The sequence below is a fragment of the Wolffia australiana genome, chromosome 3 (assembly GCF_029677425.1).
Source record: "Wolffia australiana isolate 7733 chromosome 3, ASM2967742v1".
Lineage (NCBI taxonomy): Eukaryota > Viridiplantae > Streptophyta > Magnoliopsida > Alismatales > Araceae > Wolffia > Wolffia australiana.
This window is the reverse complement of record NC_135837.1, coordinates 5,040,797-5,058,147: the sequence shown is the minus strand read 5'-3', so window position 1 is coordinate 5,058,147 and position 17,351 is coordinate 5,040,797. Positions and strand designations below refer to the sequence as shown.

The window sequence follows — 17,351 nt, the reverse complement described above, 5'->3', positions numbered from 1 at the left end:
AAAAAAGCCTCTGCTTTACAGGTGAATATACTTTCTATTGGCATACATATCATTCCTGTATATCTCATTACCACCTCTCAAATATAAACAAAATATACAAAAAATAAATGAATTGGATCTTCTAATTGAATATTCCCGGTACATAAATGAAATATCCAATTCATTTATATTCCGGGAATATTCAATTAAACTCGTACAAGTTAGCATGAGAAATCCATAAATTACAAAATATCACTGATATCCAGTTTATAAATTATCCGTTTCCTTTGTGCACCGCAAATTTCTTAATTTTTTTAAAAATCTTCAGCCACGTCATCGACTACCATCATCAGACACATAACGTCAACGTCATCGGCATCCGTTGGCTTGTCGCCATTCGTCCACGTGTCGATACGCGGTTGGGCCGTTCCTACATCAATAGCCAATGAAAAGCGCCTCAAGTTCATAAAGGCCCACGAAAAGTTCATAAAAGTTCGTAAAACCCTGATTTCCTTAAATTGGTGTGATCTATATTGGTATAAATATTCGAGCGACTGAAGAAGACCAGCCTCTCTCCTCTTTCTCTCTCTACCTCGTTACTGTTCCAGCAATGGGATCTTTCACAGGACAGATTCCAGCGTCGAAGATAGCGCAGAATTCGCCGCCATCCTCTCATTTCTGTAGCAAATTGCCGAGTTATGGTAGAAATCTTCCTATTACGGCGCGGAAATACCGTAGATGCTTCCTCGGAGTTCGAGCTCAGTCTCGGGAAGTGTCCGGCGCGGGAACTGACAAAGACGAGGGATCTTCTCTCGTCAAGGTTTGCTGGAATCTGTCCTTTTTAGGTCGAGTTTCATTGATTCGCACAATGAAGGATCAGCCTGAATTCTGTTTTTTTTTGAATTTTTTTGATATTATACGCTGAGTCTGCCTAATTTTGAATTTCCTGCTCAGTGATGCGTATTTAAGAGATGCGTGGTTTGGAAACTCTTGAAATTACATTGAAATGACGAATTTGGATTGACTAATGCGAAGAACTCCTTGTGCGAGCAGAGTTGAAATTGTGATCTGTCTTTTGCTAATTCTAGTTTCCACACTGATCCACACTATGGAGGAGCTGGCAGAATTCAGTGGAATTTTTTTGTTGATGTTTCTGATAATTTGGATTCAGTCTGTGCCTAACTATGAATTATTTGTATTCAATAATACGCTTGCTTTTGTCGTGTTTTTGTATTTATAAGAAGCATAATTTGGAAAATCTAGAAGCCACATTGAAATGAAAACTGGAGTTGCGAACTGGAAGAAATCCTTATACGGACAGAGTTGAAATTTGATGTTGATATCGCCCAACTAAGTTCTCAGTTGACGGGGTGAGGAGGTGAAGAACTTCCGATTAATAGGACGACCAATGTACTCCAAGAAAATGGAAAATGAGCTGTGGTTCCCACACAGTTCACTAGGATTGTGATACGCCTCTTGCCCTCTGAATCGATAGATGAGAGAAAAGAACAATAATAATCCCAAGTAGAAGACTCCTGAGGTGTAACCGCTAGTAACAGAATTCAAGAAATGGTCGAGTTTGATAGTATCAAGAGCAAGAAGGGAAAATAAGAGAATTAGAACTAGGGGAGTTGGATGCGACAACCCCTCCCGCTGGATCGGGAAGCTCCCGCTCTCCAGGCCTCAGCAGCACAACTGAAATCAAGAATGTCCCTCCCGCTCCCCTCTTGGTTTTATTTATAGTCCATCCCCGTTGACCAGCTAGCTTTAGGTTGACCGGCAGCGCTTGGTCCTTGGGTAGTTCCGTGGTAGGGTTGTAACATTACTCCCTCCCTCCTAGTCCAAATTGTCCCCAATTTGGAACTCAGGAAATTGGCGAGTGATGGTGTCTGCATCTTCCCAGGTTGCCTCGAAATTGGGTAAACCCTTCCATTTGATGAGTAATTGCATTCCTGTCCTGTCGAAGCGTCTCTTAAGCACAGCTTCAGGAGAGACCTGCCATTCCCAATCATCAGAAATATTAGTAGGGACATGTAAAACATTAACATCATCACCCACAACTTTGCGCAGATTTGATATATGGAAGACTGGGTGAATATTTGCTGTATCAGGGAGGTCCAATTTATATGCTACAGGTCCAATTCTTTTGATAATGGTGTAGGGACCAAAATACTTTGGAGCTAATTTTTATGACAGTCGTTTGGCCAAAGATTTCATCCGATATGGCCGTATTTTCACAAACACCTTATCCCCTTCCTGAAATTCGATGTCATGACGATGTTGGTCGGCCTTCCTTTTCATAATGGATTGAGCCTTGGTGAGATGGTGTTGCAACTTGGACAAGATAAGATCTTTTTCCGTAAGGAGTCCAACGAGTCTAATGGGCAATGAGGAGAACCATAGTGGATGATAGGAGGAGGATCTCGGCCATAGACAGCTTTGAATGGTGTCATCTTAGTGGATGCATGAAAAGAAGTGTTATAACTATACTCCACCCAAGCTAACCATTGTGCCCATTTTTTTGGATTTTCAGAGGCAAAACAATGTACGTAGTATTCCAAACTTCTATTCATGACTTCCGTCTGCCCGTCCGTTTCAGGGTGGTAAGATGAGCTGAATTTTAACGATGTACCCTGTATTTTGTGTAGCTCCTTCCAAAAGTGGCTGGTGAAAGTACTGCCTCTGTCTGAAACAATTGAACGAGGGATGCCGTGTAATCTGATTAACAATGCTGGGAAGGAAAAACAGCAATTTGATGCTCTGATGATATGCAGTTCTAGTAATTGTTGTGCAAAGTTTTCCAGGATATTTTTATGAATATGTGAATATCTGTATGGCCTAAAATTTACCTGTTGAGATCCGGGTAATAAATGAATCTGGTGGTCACATTCTCTAGACGGAGGAAGCCTTTCAGGTTTGGTGAATGCCATGGGAAAATGATGCCTTAACTGCTGTAGATAAGAAGCAGAAGTGAGAGCGTGTACCTTGGTGGCAGGTGCCGGTTGATGCCTGTTGAGCCAATCTGTCCGTTCAATGGAGTTCACCCAAGTTTCATGCGCCTGGTATTTTCAAATGAAGAGTAACGATACCCATTAAATTCCGGGTCTGCCTGTATCGTGATGGCCTCGTTGTGATGCACTATTTTCAACATCAAATGATTGTAATTGCAGTGAAACCAGCCAAGAGTTCTTAAACATGGAACTCCCAGAATTACTTCAACATTTCCGAGTGATAGCGGCATAAGATTCTGTTCAAAAGAAAAACCCTGCAGATTTATTGGTACATTTGTGCAAAGGCCCGACGTGCGTCTGCAGGACCTGTCTCCTAGCATGATATAGACGTTGCGGTAAGGTTGAATAGATATTCCCGTGCTTTGTTCAAATTTTGGACAAATAAAATTACTGGTGGCGCCCCCATCAATTAGTACTCGTGCTTTGTGTTGATGAACAATTCCCCATAATCTGATAGACCCATGAGCTCGAGCTGGTGGAGTTTTTGTGTCTACTTGCATCATCATAAGAGCCCATCTGTACATCGGACTGTCATCAAGCTGCATGAAGTCCTCTTCCGCCATGGGGTGTGATTCTTCCTCTTCCTCTTCCTGAAGCATATAGATGCTCACCTTCTTCTGACATTTGTGCCCGGGGACAAACACTTCATTGCAATGGTAGCAAAGGCCTTTCTCTTTTCTCTGTAAGAACTCTTCCGGGGATAATCGAGTTAACCTACCCTGGCCAGGGCGGGCCATCTGCTCTCCCTTGTTAAATTGCATTGTATTGCGAGAATTTGACTCTGCATTGATAGCTCGTCCTCCCGATGTAGTGGAGGAGCCTCCCCTGTGCCGGAAGGGTGTGTTATGATTTACTGGAGCATCTAATTTTCCAGACTCTCTAGTATCCTGCATTTGCAAATTTCTTTCTGCTTCTAATGAAAAGTCCATTATCTCCTGGATGCCATACGGTCGATACTTGTTCAACTCTGAATGAATATCAAGTTTTAGCCCCCTCAAGTATGCGGTTTCGTGAACATCCGGGGAAAGGTGGGACAGAAAGGCCGCCAGATCTTCGAATTCGGATCTGTAATCAGAAGCTGATCCTGTTTGCTGGAGATTCATAAATCTTTTGCATATCGATTTTGAAGATAATTTGTACCTTCTTTCAAAATGCTCTCTGAAAATCACCCAGTGTTCAATTCGGAAGTTCTCTTCTGTATAAATAAACCACCCTAGGGCGGAGCCTTCCATATGTAGAGAAACTAGGTGAAGTTTTTCTGGGTTAGAAATCCGGTGTACCTTGAAGAAGCGCTCCACACAATTTAGCCAACTTTGAGCGTTGGTGCCATTGAAATATGGTAGGTCTCCTTTTCTGAACTCTGATTTGTGCTCAACTTGTGTGACAGGAACGCGAACGTACCTTCTGTCGGGAGGGTTAACTTGCTTTGCTGCGGTAGAAGTAGTGTTCTCCAACTTTGAGTTCATAGCTTGCAACTGTACTAGGATATTGGGAAAGGATCTCCGCCGTGTCTGCTTGCTCGTTCAATATTCCCTTTCCACGGTCTCCTGCTTCTTCTATGGTGTCACACCGTCGTGCTCGAGCGGAATGACGCTGTTTCCGGCCTTAAGGCAGAGATATAGGTGGTCTGGTAGTTGAGTAGCCCCCTACGTCAAAGCCAAGGGAGGATCGACATGCTCTGATACCAGTTGATATCGCGCAACTAAGTTCTCAGTTGACGGGGTGAGGAGGTGAAGAACTTCCGATTAATAGGACGACCAATGTACTTCAAGAAAATGGAAAATAAGCTGTGGTTCCCACGCAGTTCACTAGGATTGGAAGAAGAAAACATTGGGAGGGCTCCCCCAGGAGACACTCCCTCTGGTCGCAGGCCCGATCCTGCTTCCAGCCCTCAGTTGCAGTTGCAACTGCCTCTGCCAAAATAAACGCCCTCAGTTCCGTTTGTATTGGGAAGTGTGGATGTGGTGTTGGGGGCCTCTTGGCTGCGAACGTTGGGGTGGTTCCATTGTAACTATCAACATCTGAGCATGAAGATTCTGATACAAGACCAGATCATAACCATCAAGGCTGACCCTGAGCTGAATGGGTATAGGCCTTCGGCATTTGAAGACCAGCAAGCCCACGAACACTGGATTAACTCCACTGCCAAGACACAACGGCTGAATCAAATCGCTCATGCATCCTCAACTGAGGTATATTCTTTAATTCATGATCCCTATATTACATTGCTACATGATGCATTCCCTAAAGTATTCCAACATCCAACAACCTTACCTCCTGAAAGAGATTGCGACCACCGTATACATTTGCTTCCTGGATCATCTCCGGTACACATACGGCCCTATAGATATTCACACCTTCATAAGAACGTTCTGATACGATGCAGTCCCAAATGGTAAAAGCAACTGCTGGAATTTAAGACTTACAGAAGGATCTTGATTCCGCTCCTCGTACTCTGGTACAAGTCCACGTCGCCTTCGAATCTTCTTCTCAAGATCACCGTAGAGGCAGCTCGCCGAATGCAGCTCTGCTCCTCCAGACCCCTTGCTCAAGAAACCCGAAATGCTCCGTCCTCCTTCTTCTCCCCCTTCGCTCCTTATTTATACTCTTTTATTTCCTAACTAACTACCCTTTCAAGAAGGGTGGTTATTTGGCCAGCTCAGCGCCAGCTGGCCCGCTGCCTTTCTGGCCTCCTCTCTTTCTTCTTTCATATACTCTTACTGGGATCGTATCATTTCCCCCCTCATCGACTATCACCTTGTCCCCAAGGTGGATGTCGGGGAATTGCCCTCGGATGACTGATAGAGGTTCCCATGATGCATCTTCTTCTGGAAGCCCTTTCCATTTAATCAACACTTCCACTTGTCCATTCCGTCTCCTAGCCGACACCACCTCTGCTGGAGATAGCTGCCACTCAAAATCATCAGTAAATGAAGGAGGCAGTAATTGCGTGACCCTGCCTGGACCCACTGCTTTCCTTAGTTTAGATACGTGGAACACCGGATGTAGGGAACAACTGTCTGGCAGTTCTAGTTTGTAGGCCACAGGCCCCACCTTTTGTAAGATCCGAAATGGACCAAAATATTTTGGAGATAACTTTTCATTGATCCTTTTTGCTAAGGACTTCATGCGGTAGGGACGTAATCGAAGATACACTTGTTCCCCCACCTGAAACTCAAGGTCTCTTCGGTGCTTATCCGCTTGGCGTTTCATGCTGGATTGCGCCGCTAGTAAGTTGTTTCTTATCACTTTCAGAGTATCATCTCTCTCTTTTATTAGAGTGTCGACAGACTCAAGTGGAGATGAAGGGGTCCCATAGTACAAAAGTTTTGGTGGGTCCCTCCCATACACTGCTTTGAAAGGTGTCATCTGAATGGATGAATGGAAAGCTGTATTATAAGAGAACTCTGCCCAATGGAGCCACTTGGACCAAGACTTCGGTTTCTCACCAGCAAAACAGCGTAAATATGATTCCAAACATCTGTTTACCACCTCTGTTTGGGGGTGGTACGAGGAACTCATGCATAATGTGGTGCCTTGAAAGCGGAACAACTCCTTCCAGAACATACTGGTAAAGATTTTATCTCTGTCTGAAACAATTGAGGAGGGTATCCCATGCAAGCGTACAATTTCTCGGACGAAGATGTCAGCTACATCTCGGGCAGTAATTGGGTGTTTCAGTGGTAGGAAGTGACTATACTTGCTCAGTCTGTCCACAATCACCATAATGCAGTTGAATCCGTGTGATGTTGGCAGCCCTTCTATGAAATCTAACGATATGTCTTCCCAGATGCGTTCAGGAATGGGTAGAGCTTGTAATAACCCAGCAGGTGAGAGGGAAGATATCTTGTTAGTTTGACAAATATGACACTGATTCACATATCTTCTTTACGTGATCTTTCATGCGTGGCCAGTATAAGTCTTGAGCAATGTGCTTATAGGTTCGTTTGCATCCCGCATGCCCCCCCGGTGCTGAATCATGATAGGTCTGTAACACTTTTGGTAGTAATGAAGAAGTCCTCGTAAGCACCAGTCGTCCCTTGTACAGTAGGGTATCCTTGTATAATTTGAACTTTGGATAGGAAAATGGACTGAGTCGCAACTCCTTAATTACTTTTTGAAATTTCAGATCCTGACCCACCTCCTGTTGGATGATCGCTTGGTCTAATAGCTGGAACCTGGACACTTGCAATGCATTGACTTCCAATGATGATGGGGCCCTGGATAATGCATCAGCTACAACATTGCTCTTCCCTGGTTTATATTCAATTTCGAAATTAAACCCCAGTAATTTGTAAGCCCATTTGCTGTACGGCTCCTGAATCTGCTTCTGACACAATAAGTATTTAAGACTGTACTGATCGGTGCGGATAATGAAAGGCAAATGTGTCAAATAGTGTCACCATTTCTGCACTGACAGGACAATAGCCATCAATTCACGTTCATAAGCAGATTTGACTTGGCTCCGCTTGGGAAGGACCTGACTAAAATAAGCGATGGGTCGTCCATTCTGTATGAGGACAGCACCAATGCCTACTCCAGATGCATCCGTCTCGATGGTAAAAGGTAATTCAAAATTTGGTAAGGCCAACACTGGAGTAGAACTCATTGCTAGTTTAAGTCGATCAAATGCAGCTTGCGCGTCTACATTCCACCCAAATGCATCTTTCTTCAGCAATGCTGTTAAAGGGGCAGCCTTCAAGGAGTACTCTTTGACAAACCTGCGATAATACCCTGTCAAACCCAAGAACCCTCGCAGTTGCTTGAGATTCTTCGGTACGGGCCAGCTCACCATCGCCTCCACCTTGCTCTTATCCGCCATAACTCCTTGATGCGAAATCCAATGCCCCAGGAATTCCAACTGATTGCAAGCCAATTGACACTTTTTGGGATTCACATGAAGATCATTATCAGCCAGGACAGTAAAGACTTGTTGCAAATGTGACTCATGGTCTTCCAATGACTTACTGTAAATCAATATATCATCAAAAAACACCAGTAAGAATTTTCTGAGGTACGGATGAAACAGGTGGTTCATAAGAGATTGAAATGTAGCTGGGGCGTTCCTAAGCCCAAAGGGCATAACCCGGAATTCATAATGCCCTTCATGGGTTTTAAATGCAGTTTTATGAACGTCCTCTTCTTTCATCCTGATCTGATGATACCCGATTTCAGATCTAACTTGGAAAACAATAATGCGCCATGGAGTTCATCCAATAATTCTTCCACCACAGGAATTGGATATCGATTTGGTATAGTTATTTTATTAAGTGCGGTAATCAACACAAAATCGCCATCCGGCATCTTTCTTCTTAACCAGTAAGACTGGGCTTGCGAAGGGACTATGTGACGGTCGAATGAATTCTGCCTTCAACAGCTCCTGTACCAGTTTCTCAATCTCATCCTTCTGCAAAAATGAATACTTATATGGTCGTTGATTGATGGGCTGGGCCTGGGGTAACAGTTTTATAGCATGATCTGTCGGTCTTTCAGGTGGTAAAGCCGTCAGTGGTTCAAAGACCCTGGGGAAACTTAGTCTGAGTTTCTCTTCTAACCCCTTCTCTGATAGCGTTTGTGGCAAGGTGACACAATGGTCTAGCGATATAATTCCATCATCAGAAATTGACTCCTCTTCATCTCTTTATCGGCCGAATGAGGATTTATGTGCGTCTTGGTCAACCTCTGATCTCCTCTTAAGGTAACCACCTCTTCCCCTCTTCTGAATTTTAAGATATGTTTCTCCCAATGGATATGAGTCCAGCCCAGAGAGGATAACCACGCCATACCCAATATCATGTCGATGCCCTTCAATGGGAAGGTAAAAAGTCACTACTCATCTCTATCCCCTGAAGTGTATACTTGACTCCCAAACATAGACCTTGGCCTTTATTGGTCTCCCCATTGCCCAAAGTTACCTCAAACAAAACAGAGGTATCACATTGAAATTGAAACTCCTCCACCAGTCCTGTACCCAAGAAATTGTGAGATGCCCCACTGTCAATAAGCACTATGATTTCTCTGCCATTCAATTTCCCCATCAATTTAATCGATCTGGGATTATTCCATCCTAACATGGAATTAAGTGAGACATGTGCGGACAATAATTGTGCTTCTGGAGAGTTGTCCTCTTCGACTTCTAAGATAGCGACTGCGTCTGGTTCGCCATTGTCACGTTCTTCCTCGCTCACAATCACAATCTGTAAGGTCTTCTTGCACCGGTGACCCGGACCAAACTTCTCATTACAGTTATAGCACAGTCCCTTCTCCCTCCTTTTCTGGAATTCCTCACCAGTGAGCATGATTTTCTTCCTGTATGCGGGCGCCTCTTGTTGGGTCTCTGATTCTCTCCACTTAGTCGAGGAAAAGTTGCCTCCACTCGCTCCTGATGGACCGATGTTGGTAGCCTTACTCCCTTGGAAAGCGTGGACCACTGCTCGATGTTCTCCTCTTGCCATGCAATGGTGCTCACATGCTTGCCATAAGGCCTTCAATCTTTTCTCTGTCTTCAACGCCAAGTCCATCAATCTTCTCAGTCCCAAGAATTCTTCAACGTCCATTTCTGTCTGGATTTCGACCTTGAGTCCTTTCAAAAAAATGTCATACATTATGTCCTCAGGTATGGGTGGCAGATAAACAGATAACCTCTCGAACTCTTTTCTGTACTCTTTTACGGTCCCTGTTTGCTTGATGTCCATGAACTGATGCTTGATATTATCGCCCAGTGTTTCGTCGAACCTCCTTCCTATTTGAATCTTAAAATCGTTCCACCCTGTAAATGTGTAACGATCCGTCGTCCACAGATACCATTGCAATGCTTCACCCTCGAGGTTGGCCATAGCCACATCAATACGATCTTCCTCTAGCACTTCCTGAACCTGAAAAAATCTTTCCATTCCTCTTACCCACCCTTCTCGTCATCTCCCCGAAACTTAGGTGGTTCCATCTTACTTCTGGCTAGCTGCATTTGTGCTCGATTTGCATTATCTATGGGCGCTTCCTTCCTGGTATCCACGTATTCCATTGTAGGACTCTTCCCTTTCTTCTTACTTGTCTGGCCGGCGTCCATACTCGGTCGTTCTTCTGGTGCATTACCTTGATTCAGCATTGCTAGACTTCTGAGCACTTGCCTTAGCATTTCACCATTTTCCTTTGCTTCATCTCGCAACAATTTCATTTCTTCCCTAACCTCTTTTGTTCCTCTTTCATTTAGCCCATTTCCACCTCCTTCGCCTCCAATCTCGCTTCCACCTCTTTCAACGTCATTGGAAAGCCAAGATCGCGCTCTGATACCAATGATCTGATGCAGTCCCAAATGGTAAAGCAACTGCTGGAATTTAAGACTTACAGAAGGATCTTGATTCCGCTCCTCGTACTCTGGTACAAGTCCACGTCGCCTTCGAATCTTCTTCTCAAGATCACCGTAGAGGCAGCTCGCCGAATGCAGCTCTGCTCCTCCCGACCCCTTGCTCAAGAAACCCGAAATGCTCCGTCCTCCTTCTTCTCCCCCTTCGCTCCTTATTTATACTCTTTTATTTCCTAACTAACTACCCTTTCAAGAAGGGTGGTTATTTGGCCAGCTCAGCGCCAGCTGGCCCGCTGCCTTTCTGGCCTCCTCTCTTTCTTCTTTCATATACTCTTACTGGGATCGTATCACGTTCTTGAGAAGTTGACTCAAGAATTATTGGATGCCCAAGTAATACGTCCCTCACACAGTTGTTTCTCCAGTCCAGCTTTATTAGTAAAAAAGAAAGATGGCAGTTACAGAATGTGCATTTATTACCGTGCTTTGAATCGTATTACGGTACCTAATCGGTATCCCATCCCAGTAGTGGACGAGTTATTTGAAGAGTTGCGCAGCATGGCTGTTTTCTCAAAACTAGACGTAAAGTCGGGCTACTATCAGATTAGAGTGCACAGAGCCGACGTTTACAAAACTGCTTTTAAAACCCATCAAGGGCATTTCGAATTTAATGTAATGCCTTTTGGTTTGACTTATGCTCCGGCCACATTCCAATCGCTGATGAATGAGATATTCAAGCCTTATTTGAGGAGATTTGTATTAGTATTTTTTGATGACATTATGATTTACAGCATCGACGATAGTCAACATGAGCAGCATTTGAAGCTGGCTTTTGCAACCTTAGCCGAGAATCAACTATTGGTAAATCCGCAAAAATGTCAATTTGGTCGTCAACATATTGAGTATTTAGGACACGGAATTTCTTCTAAAGGAGTGTCAACTGATCCTTCCAAGATTGAAGCTGTCCAAAAATGGAAAGTCCCCACAAATATTAAACAGCTACGAGGATTTTTGGGTTTAGCCGGATATTATCGCAGATTTGTCAAAAATTATGCTTCCATTGCTCAACCAATGACAGTACTCTTAAACAAAAATTCCTTTCAATGGACTGAGGGCGCTGAAAAATCTTTCAAGGACCTCAAGCAAGCTCTCTTCAGCACCGGTATTACGATTACCCAACTTTGCCTTACCTTTCACAGTTGAAACAGATGCCTCCGATTATGCAGTTGGGGCAGTGCTATTGCAAGAATCCCAGCCTATTGCTTATTTCAGTAAACCGTTACTCCTTCGTGCTCAAGAAAAATCTGCCTATGAGAGGGAACTGATTGCTGTGGTGTAGGCCATACAAAAGTGGAAGCACTATCTTATGTTTCCAAAGTTTTATATTCACACAGATCAATTCAGTTTGAAATTCTTGTCTGATCAAAGGGAGATTCCTTTACATTATCATAAATGGTTATCTAAATTAGTGGGATTCAATTTCGAAATCAGGTACAAAATGGGAAAGAGAAACGTGGTGGCTGATGCTTTATCCAGGGCCCCAGTGGAAGTTGAGAACGCAACATATTGTTCACTCTCTGTTCTTCATTGGTTAGACAAACCCATCATTGAAAAAGAAACAGCAGCTGAAGCCCGATTGTCGTCTATCAAAAGAGCCGTATTGGAAGACCCCTCATCTCATCCTTCTTACTCAGTACAGCGGGGCTTGCTTCTCTACAAATCAAGAATTGTTATTCCTCCATCCTCCTCGCTTATCCCAGTGATCTTACAGGAATTTCATGATTCCAAAATGGGAAGTCATGGGGGCTATCAGCGCACTTACAAAAGAATCAATCAACAAATATTCTGGACGGGAATGCGGAAAACTATCAAGCTTTATGTCAATCAGTGCCCTGTATGTCAGACGCACAAAGCTTCCACATTAGCTCCTCCTGGGTTATTACAACCTCTATGTCAATCAGTGCCCTGGTTTATGGATTTTGTAGAAGGCTTGCTGACTTCAGAAGGATATGACACAATTATGGTTATTGTGGATCGACTCACAAATTATGCTCATTATATTGCTTTAAAACATCCATTCAATGCCAAGGTGGTTGCGGACGCATTTTCCAAGGAAATACTACTCTTACATGGGACCCCCCCCAGCTCTATCGTTTCTGACCGTGGGAGTATTTTTACAAGTCAATTCTGGAAGGAGTTACATCGCTTACAAGGCACTCAATTGAATTTAAGCTCATCCTATCACCCTGAAACAGATGGCCAGACGGAAGTGACCAATAGAGGCCTGGAATGCTATCTACGGTGTTTTACTTCTGAGAATCCCAGAAAATGGCACAAATGGCTGCATTGGGCTGAATATAACTACAATACTTCCTACCATTCAGGAATTAAGATGTCTCCTTTCCAAGCTATGTACTGGCATCAACCACCGGCAATGATCCGATATGGGTCTCCATCCACACCTTTCGACTCTCTGGATAAACTTCTAAGTGAACGTGACTCCACATTGTGCTCTCTCAAGCTGCATCTCAGTAAAGCTCAGTCCAGAATGAAAGTGCAGGCTGATAAACATCACCGGGATGAACAATTTACAGAGGGTGAAATGGTGTTACTTAAGATTAGACCTTATCGTATGAAGTCTTTGGCCCGACGACCTTTCGAAAAACTATGTCCCAAGTACTTTGGGCCCTACAAAATTCTACGTAGAATAGGACAGGTGGCATACAAACTGGATCTCCTGAAAGAAGCCAACATCCACCCTGTCTTTCATGCATCATTGCTAAAAAGGGCTTTGGGATATTTTGTTTAGCCTCAACCTCTTCCTGCATTTCTTACACAGGATTGGGAGTGGCAGGTCTACCCGGAGACGGTACTCAAAGCGAGGTCTATGTCAGCGGGACCCGAAGTGTTGATTCGTTGGAAGAACATGACGGAAGCGGAAGATACCTGGGAGTCGGCATCACAACTACGCAGATCTTTTCCATCCTTTCAACTTGAGGACAAGTTGGCTGCACTAGGAGGGAGCAATATTTCCAGAACGTATCAAAGGCGTCACCCAAAGCGTCAACGCTAAGAAGCGTCATCCATCAACGTCAACGTACGAGGGCCTATATATACAAACCAGATCAAGCGAGTCGGACAAGAAATCATCATCGGACTCAAGCAGCGGAAGCTGAGGCTGGGCGGGAGACCTCTTCCTACCAGAACAAAGGGGAGAGAGGGAGCTACATTCCCCTCTTCATCTATCTTTGCCGTTATTGTTTCTCCTTCTTTCGGATCATCTTCTCACATTTGGTTCGGCCATGTTTTGGGAAATACAATACCGTTTTATTTTCTGGAAATCCATTGTTGATACGTCGGTATCACACTCCCTCTGGTCGCAGGCCCGATCCTGCTTCCAGCCCTCAGTTGCAGTTGCAACTGCCTCTGCCAAAATAAACGCCAAATATGCTTCTGGTTTCCCGCTGTCGTTACTTAAGCTCCCTGCACGTGCGGAGCTTTTATTCGCACATGAGCTCCTCATGCCTGAGTCCTCTCCTTTCTTTGATATTTTTTGGAGAAGAAGCGAATTGTATCAGATGTAAATCGGAAAGTCTTCTTCGATCCTAGGGCTCTACAAATTCGTAGAACTGCGGCAAAATTGTCTGTTCTATATTATGCGTGCTTTTGTCGTGTTTTTGTGTTCATAAGACGCACAATTGAAACTGTGAAGTGGATTTTAGAATAAAATAACTTATTGTTGAAACAGAGTTGAAGTTCTACCTATTTGTGAAATTATTTTAGTGAATTTTATTTCCTGGACATCAATCATAACGTTGTTCTTTGGTTCTGAAGCCACAGTTGAAGTGGTTACATTGGCTTAACTACTTCTGGTTGAAAATATCTTGCATGAATCTAGTACAATTCACTCTGATTCTTTGAATATTGCTTGCCAATTGAAGAGCGGCTTGAATCAAAGTGGCGTTGGCGGAAAAGATTCAAGGGGGAAGTCAGAAACTGAAACGCCAAAATCTAGTGGGGGATCCAAGGGACTTCTTAGAACCCCAACTTCTGGTGGCGTTCAGAGCGCAACTTCAGCTCATAGCTTACCTCATCCACCGCTAGCTGTACGGAATTTAATGGAGCAGGTACAAGTGATGTCACCTCACAGATAGATTCCATCATGATAATCTTTCTCGCTCTCTCTATCTGTCGTCTTATTTTTTTTATTTTTTCAATTTTTTATATTACTCTGTAAAGGCCAAATTTGCCCATCTGTGCACAATTATGTCTCGGATGCACCATCGGCGAGAAGGCTATCCCTTCGGCTCTCTAGTTGACTTTGCCACGGATTCGATGGGCCGTAAGAACCTTAATGACTTTTCATTCTTTCATCATAATGATTTTATTTTTTTCAAAGTTTTCTGTTTTTTATTCCTGCAGATCCCATATTCTGTTTTTCGCCTTTGGCTATCCACACCCGTAATTTGTTAGCCGATCCAAGATGCACCCTCGTTGTGCAGGTGTTTATCATTTATTTTATTCATTTCTATATTTAATCATTTTATTATAATTCTTATTTCATTTTGGGCCCTAAATGAATTTAGATACCCGGATGGAGTGGACTTTCCAATGCACGTGTGACAATCTTTGGCAATATACTTCCTCTTCCAGACGACGAGCAAGTTAGGCTTCTTCAAAAATTTTTATTCTATTTAAGTTGGTTTCTTATCATTTTTTAACTGTTTTCCCTCTTAAAAAATGAACCTGAATGTAATATGATTTTATAAAGTTCGGTATCATAACATTTAGACCAATTCCATTTTTTATATTTTGATGAGCGGTCGGCTCTTTAGGAAAACAAGGTCCATCGGAATCCAGATGCAGGATTCAAGATCTAATAAACGTAAACGTTGTTGAATTTTTCTTAGGCTTGTTCTCTCTTGGAATGGCCGTATTTATGGATTAGATTTAAGGGTTCATTAACACAAAGCGCAATATTCATCCTTATCATATCAGGAATGGGCCCGTAAAAGGTACATAGAAAAGCATCAACAGTGGGCATCACAGCAATGGGGCAACTTCTACTACCATCGAATGCAGACGATAAGGTTTTCTCTGTCTATAAAAAATGTTGATTTTTTTTTTAACAGTATTGATATTTTTTTTGTTGAGATCTTCATCCTAGCATGATCTTTATTTTCAGTGACATTTACTTTATTGGAGGATTTGGCACGGTTGCATGGATAGACGTTTCAGAATACGAGTCTCTTCAGCCTGACAAGATTGCCATTGGCGGAGGGGAAATCTATCTCAAGGTAGATATTGTCGTGAATTTTCCTCCACATCAAAGTAAAAAAATCATTTATTTTTCATGAAATGGCCCTCCTTCCAGTGTGAGCATGAATATTTCATCTTCTGCCTTAGAACTAAATGATATTTTTTTAAAAATTCCTTTCCGACGGAAGGAATTATGATTATTGAGATCTCAGTAACTGAATGCCATCTTCGTTCTGCAAATAGTAAGATTTTTCCATCTTAAAATAAATAAAAATCATCGATTTTTTTCCTATGGCGCTCCTTCCATATCGACCAAACTTAATTGTTGGTATTTTTTAATTCCTTTGATATCACAATAATTTAGTTAATCTTCTATTGCTGGAACTTAATGCCATCTTCGTCCTGCAAATAATCTGATTCTTTTTTCATGTCAAAGTATAAAACATCCTTGTATTATCGGACGAGGCCCTTTCCAGATTTAACACGATAAGTATTTCTTTCGTTGCAAGAAAACTAAATAATACTTGTATCAATATTCCTTTCCGATGATAAAAAATGCAAATATTCTGTTTTCTTTCCAGAATTAACATTCATCTTCAGCAAGGAAGTTAGGGAACACTTATTTGTAATTTTTTTCCAATGACCAGAATTTAGATAATCTTCTATCACAGGAATCAAATGCCATCTTCTCCAAAAGGCTCAAGGAGATTCTTTCCAGATTTGGCATGATAATTTCCTTTGATGCACGAAAACTAAAGAATACTTGGATTCAAATTCCTTTCCTTAGACATTCTGATTGCGGGAACTGATCGAGCCAACAATATTCTGACTTCTTTCCAGAATTAGCAATCATCTTAAGATAGAAAATTAAAGGAATACTTGTTTGTAAATTCCTTTCCAATCACAATATTTTGGATAATCTTCTATATCAGGAACTGAATGCCATCTTCTCGAAAAAGCTAAAGGAGATTCTTTCAGACCAAGGGGAGATCGACGATGTCGCTTTCATATCCATCGATTGCAAGGGCACAGATATTCGTGTGAGACAAGGCACCCAGGTACCCTCCGACAATCTATTCATTTAATTTTATTTTAATATTTGGGAAGTATCTTATCATATCTTCTTATTTCTTGGATAATTAAAATATTCAAATGCACCACTCCCTGCAGTTTAGTGTCCAGAGATTATCATTTGAACTAGACCACGAAGTAGATACTTTGGAAGAAGCAAAGTCGGCCCTCGAGAGGATAATCTCGAGGATCCAGCGGTCAAACCACAAACCTTGAAATATATCTTTTGTCTTTTTCATGGATTGATTTTTATGTTTAATGTAGTTTTTTATTTTTCTTTTTCTTTTTCTTAAAAACTCATTCAAGTGGGTGTACAAAATGATGAGGAAATTATAGAGCAAAGTAGAAGGATTGTGTGGAAGCCCATCAAACTTTCAGGGATTATTTTCTGCCAGTTTTTGACCAACTAACTGAGAATCTGGTGAGAATTTCTCTTTCATTATTAATAGATCTTTGCGTCTATCTGTCTATCCATCCCTCTATGAACACATATATGTATCTCTATCTCTCCGCGTCTATCCATTTCTCAATGCACACACACACACACACACACACACACATATATATATCTCTGTCTCTCCTTGTCTGTCAATCTATCTGTCTATACATCTCTCTATGCATATATATCTATCTCCCTGTATCTGTCTATCTATCTGTCTTATATGTGTATCTCCATCTCTCGGTGTCTTTCTATCTGTCTATGTACACACACACACACACACACCATATCT

The 17,351-nt window shown here is 42.4% G+C and overlaps 1 protein-coding gene across 2 annotated transcripts; it reads left to right on the top strand.

Annotated features, from left to right (window-relative positions):
- The first annotated feature begins 542 nt into the window (after positions 1 to 542).
- LOC144700720 (uncharacterized) lies at positions 543 to 16,981 on the top strand. 2 transcript variants are annotated; one of them, XM_078572195.1, is made up of 9 exons: positions 543 to 799; positions 14,232 to 14,417; positions 14,530 to 14,632; positions 14,713 to 14,792; positions 14,877 to 14,954; positions 15,289 to 15,380; positions 15,476 to 15,587; positions 16,528 to 16,607; positions 16,720 to 16,981. In XM_078572195.1, exons 1-8 carry the CDS (start codon positions 590 to 592, stop codon positions 16,591 to 16,593), a joined length of 927 nt encoding a protein of 308 aa, XP_078428321.1. In that variant the 5' UTR covers positions 543 to 589; the 3' UTR covers positions 16,594 to 16,607; positions 16,720 to 16,981. The 2 variants fall into 2 exon arrangements, with proteins under 2 accessions (XP_078428321.1, XP_078428320.1); XM_078572194.1 differs by having other exon boundaries at positions 545 to 799; positions 16,482 to 16,607.
- Positions 16,982 to 17,351: the final 370 nt, after the last annotated feature.

Bases quoted from the DNA above. Each gene is read 5' to 3' on its own strand.
- LOC144700720 (XM_078572194.1), top strand. From the start codon at position 590: ATGGGATCTTTCACAGGACAGATTCCAGCGTCGAAGATAGCGCAGAAT. The intron at 15,588-16,481 runs GTAGATATTGTC...CTTCTATATCAG, and splicing joins GAGGGGAAATCTATCTCAAG to GAACTGAATGCCATCTTCTC. The intron at 16,608-16,719 runs GTACCCTCCGAC...CACTCCCTGCAG, and splicing joins GTGTGAGACAAGGCACCCAG to TTTAGTGTCCAGAGATTATC.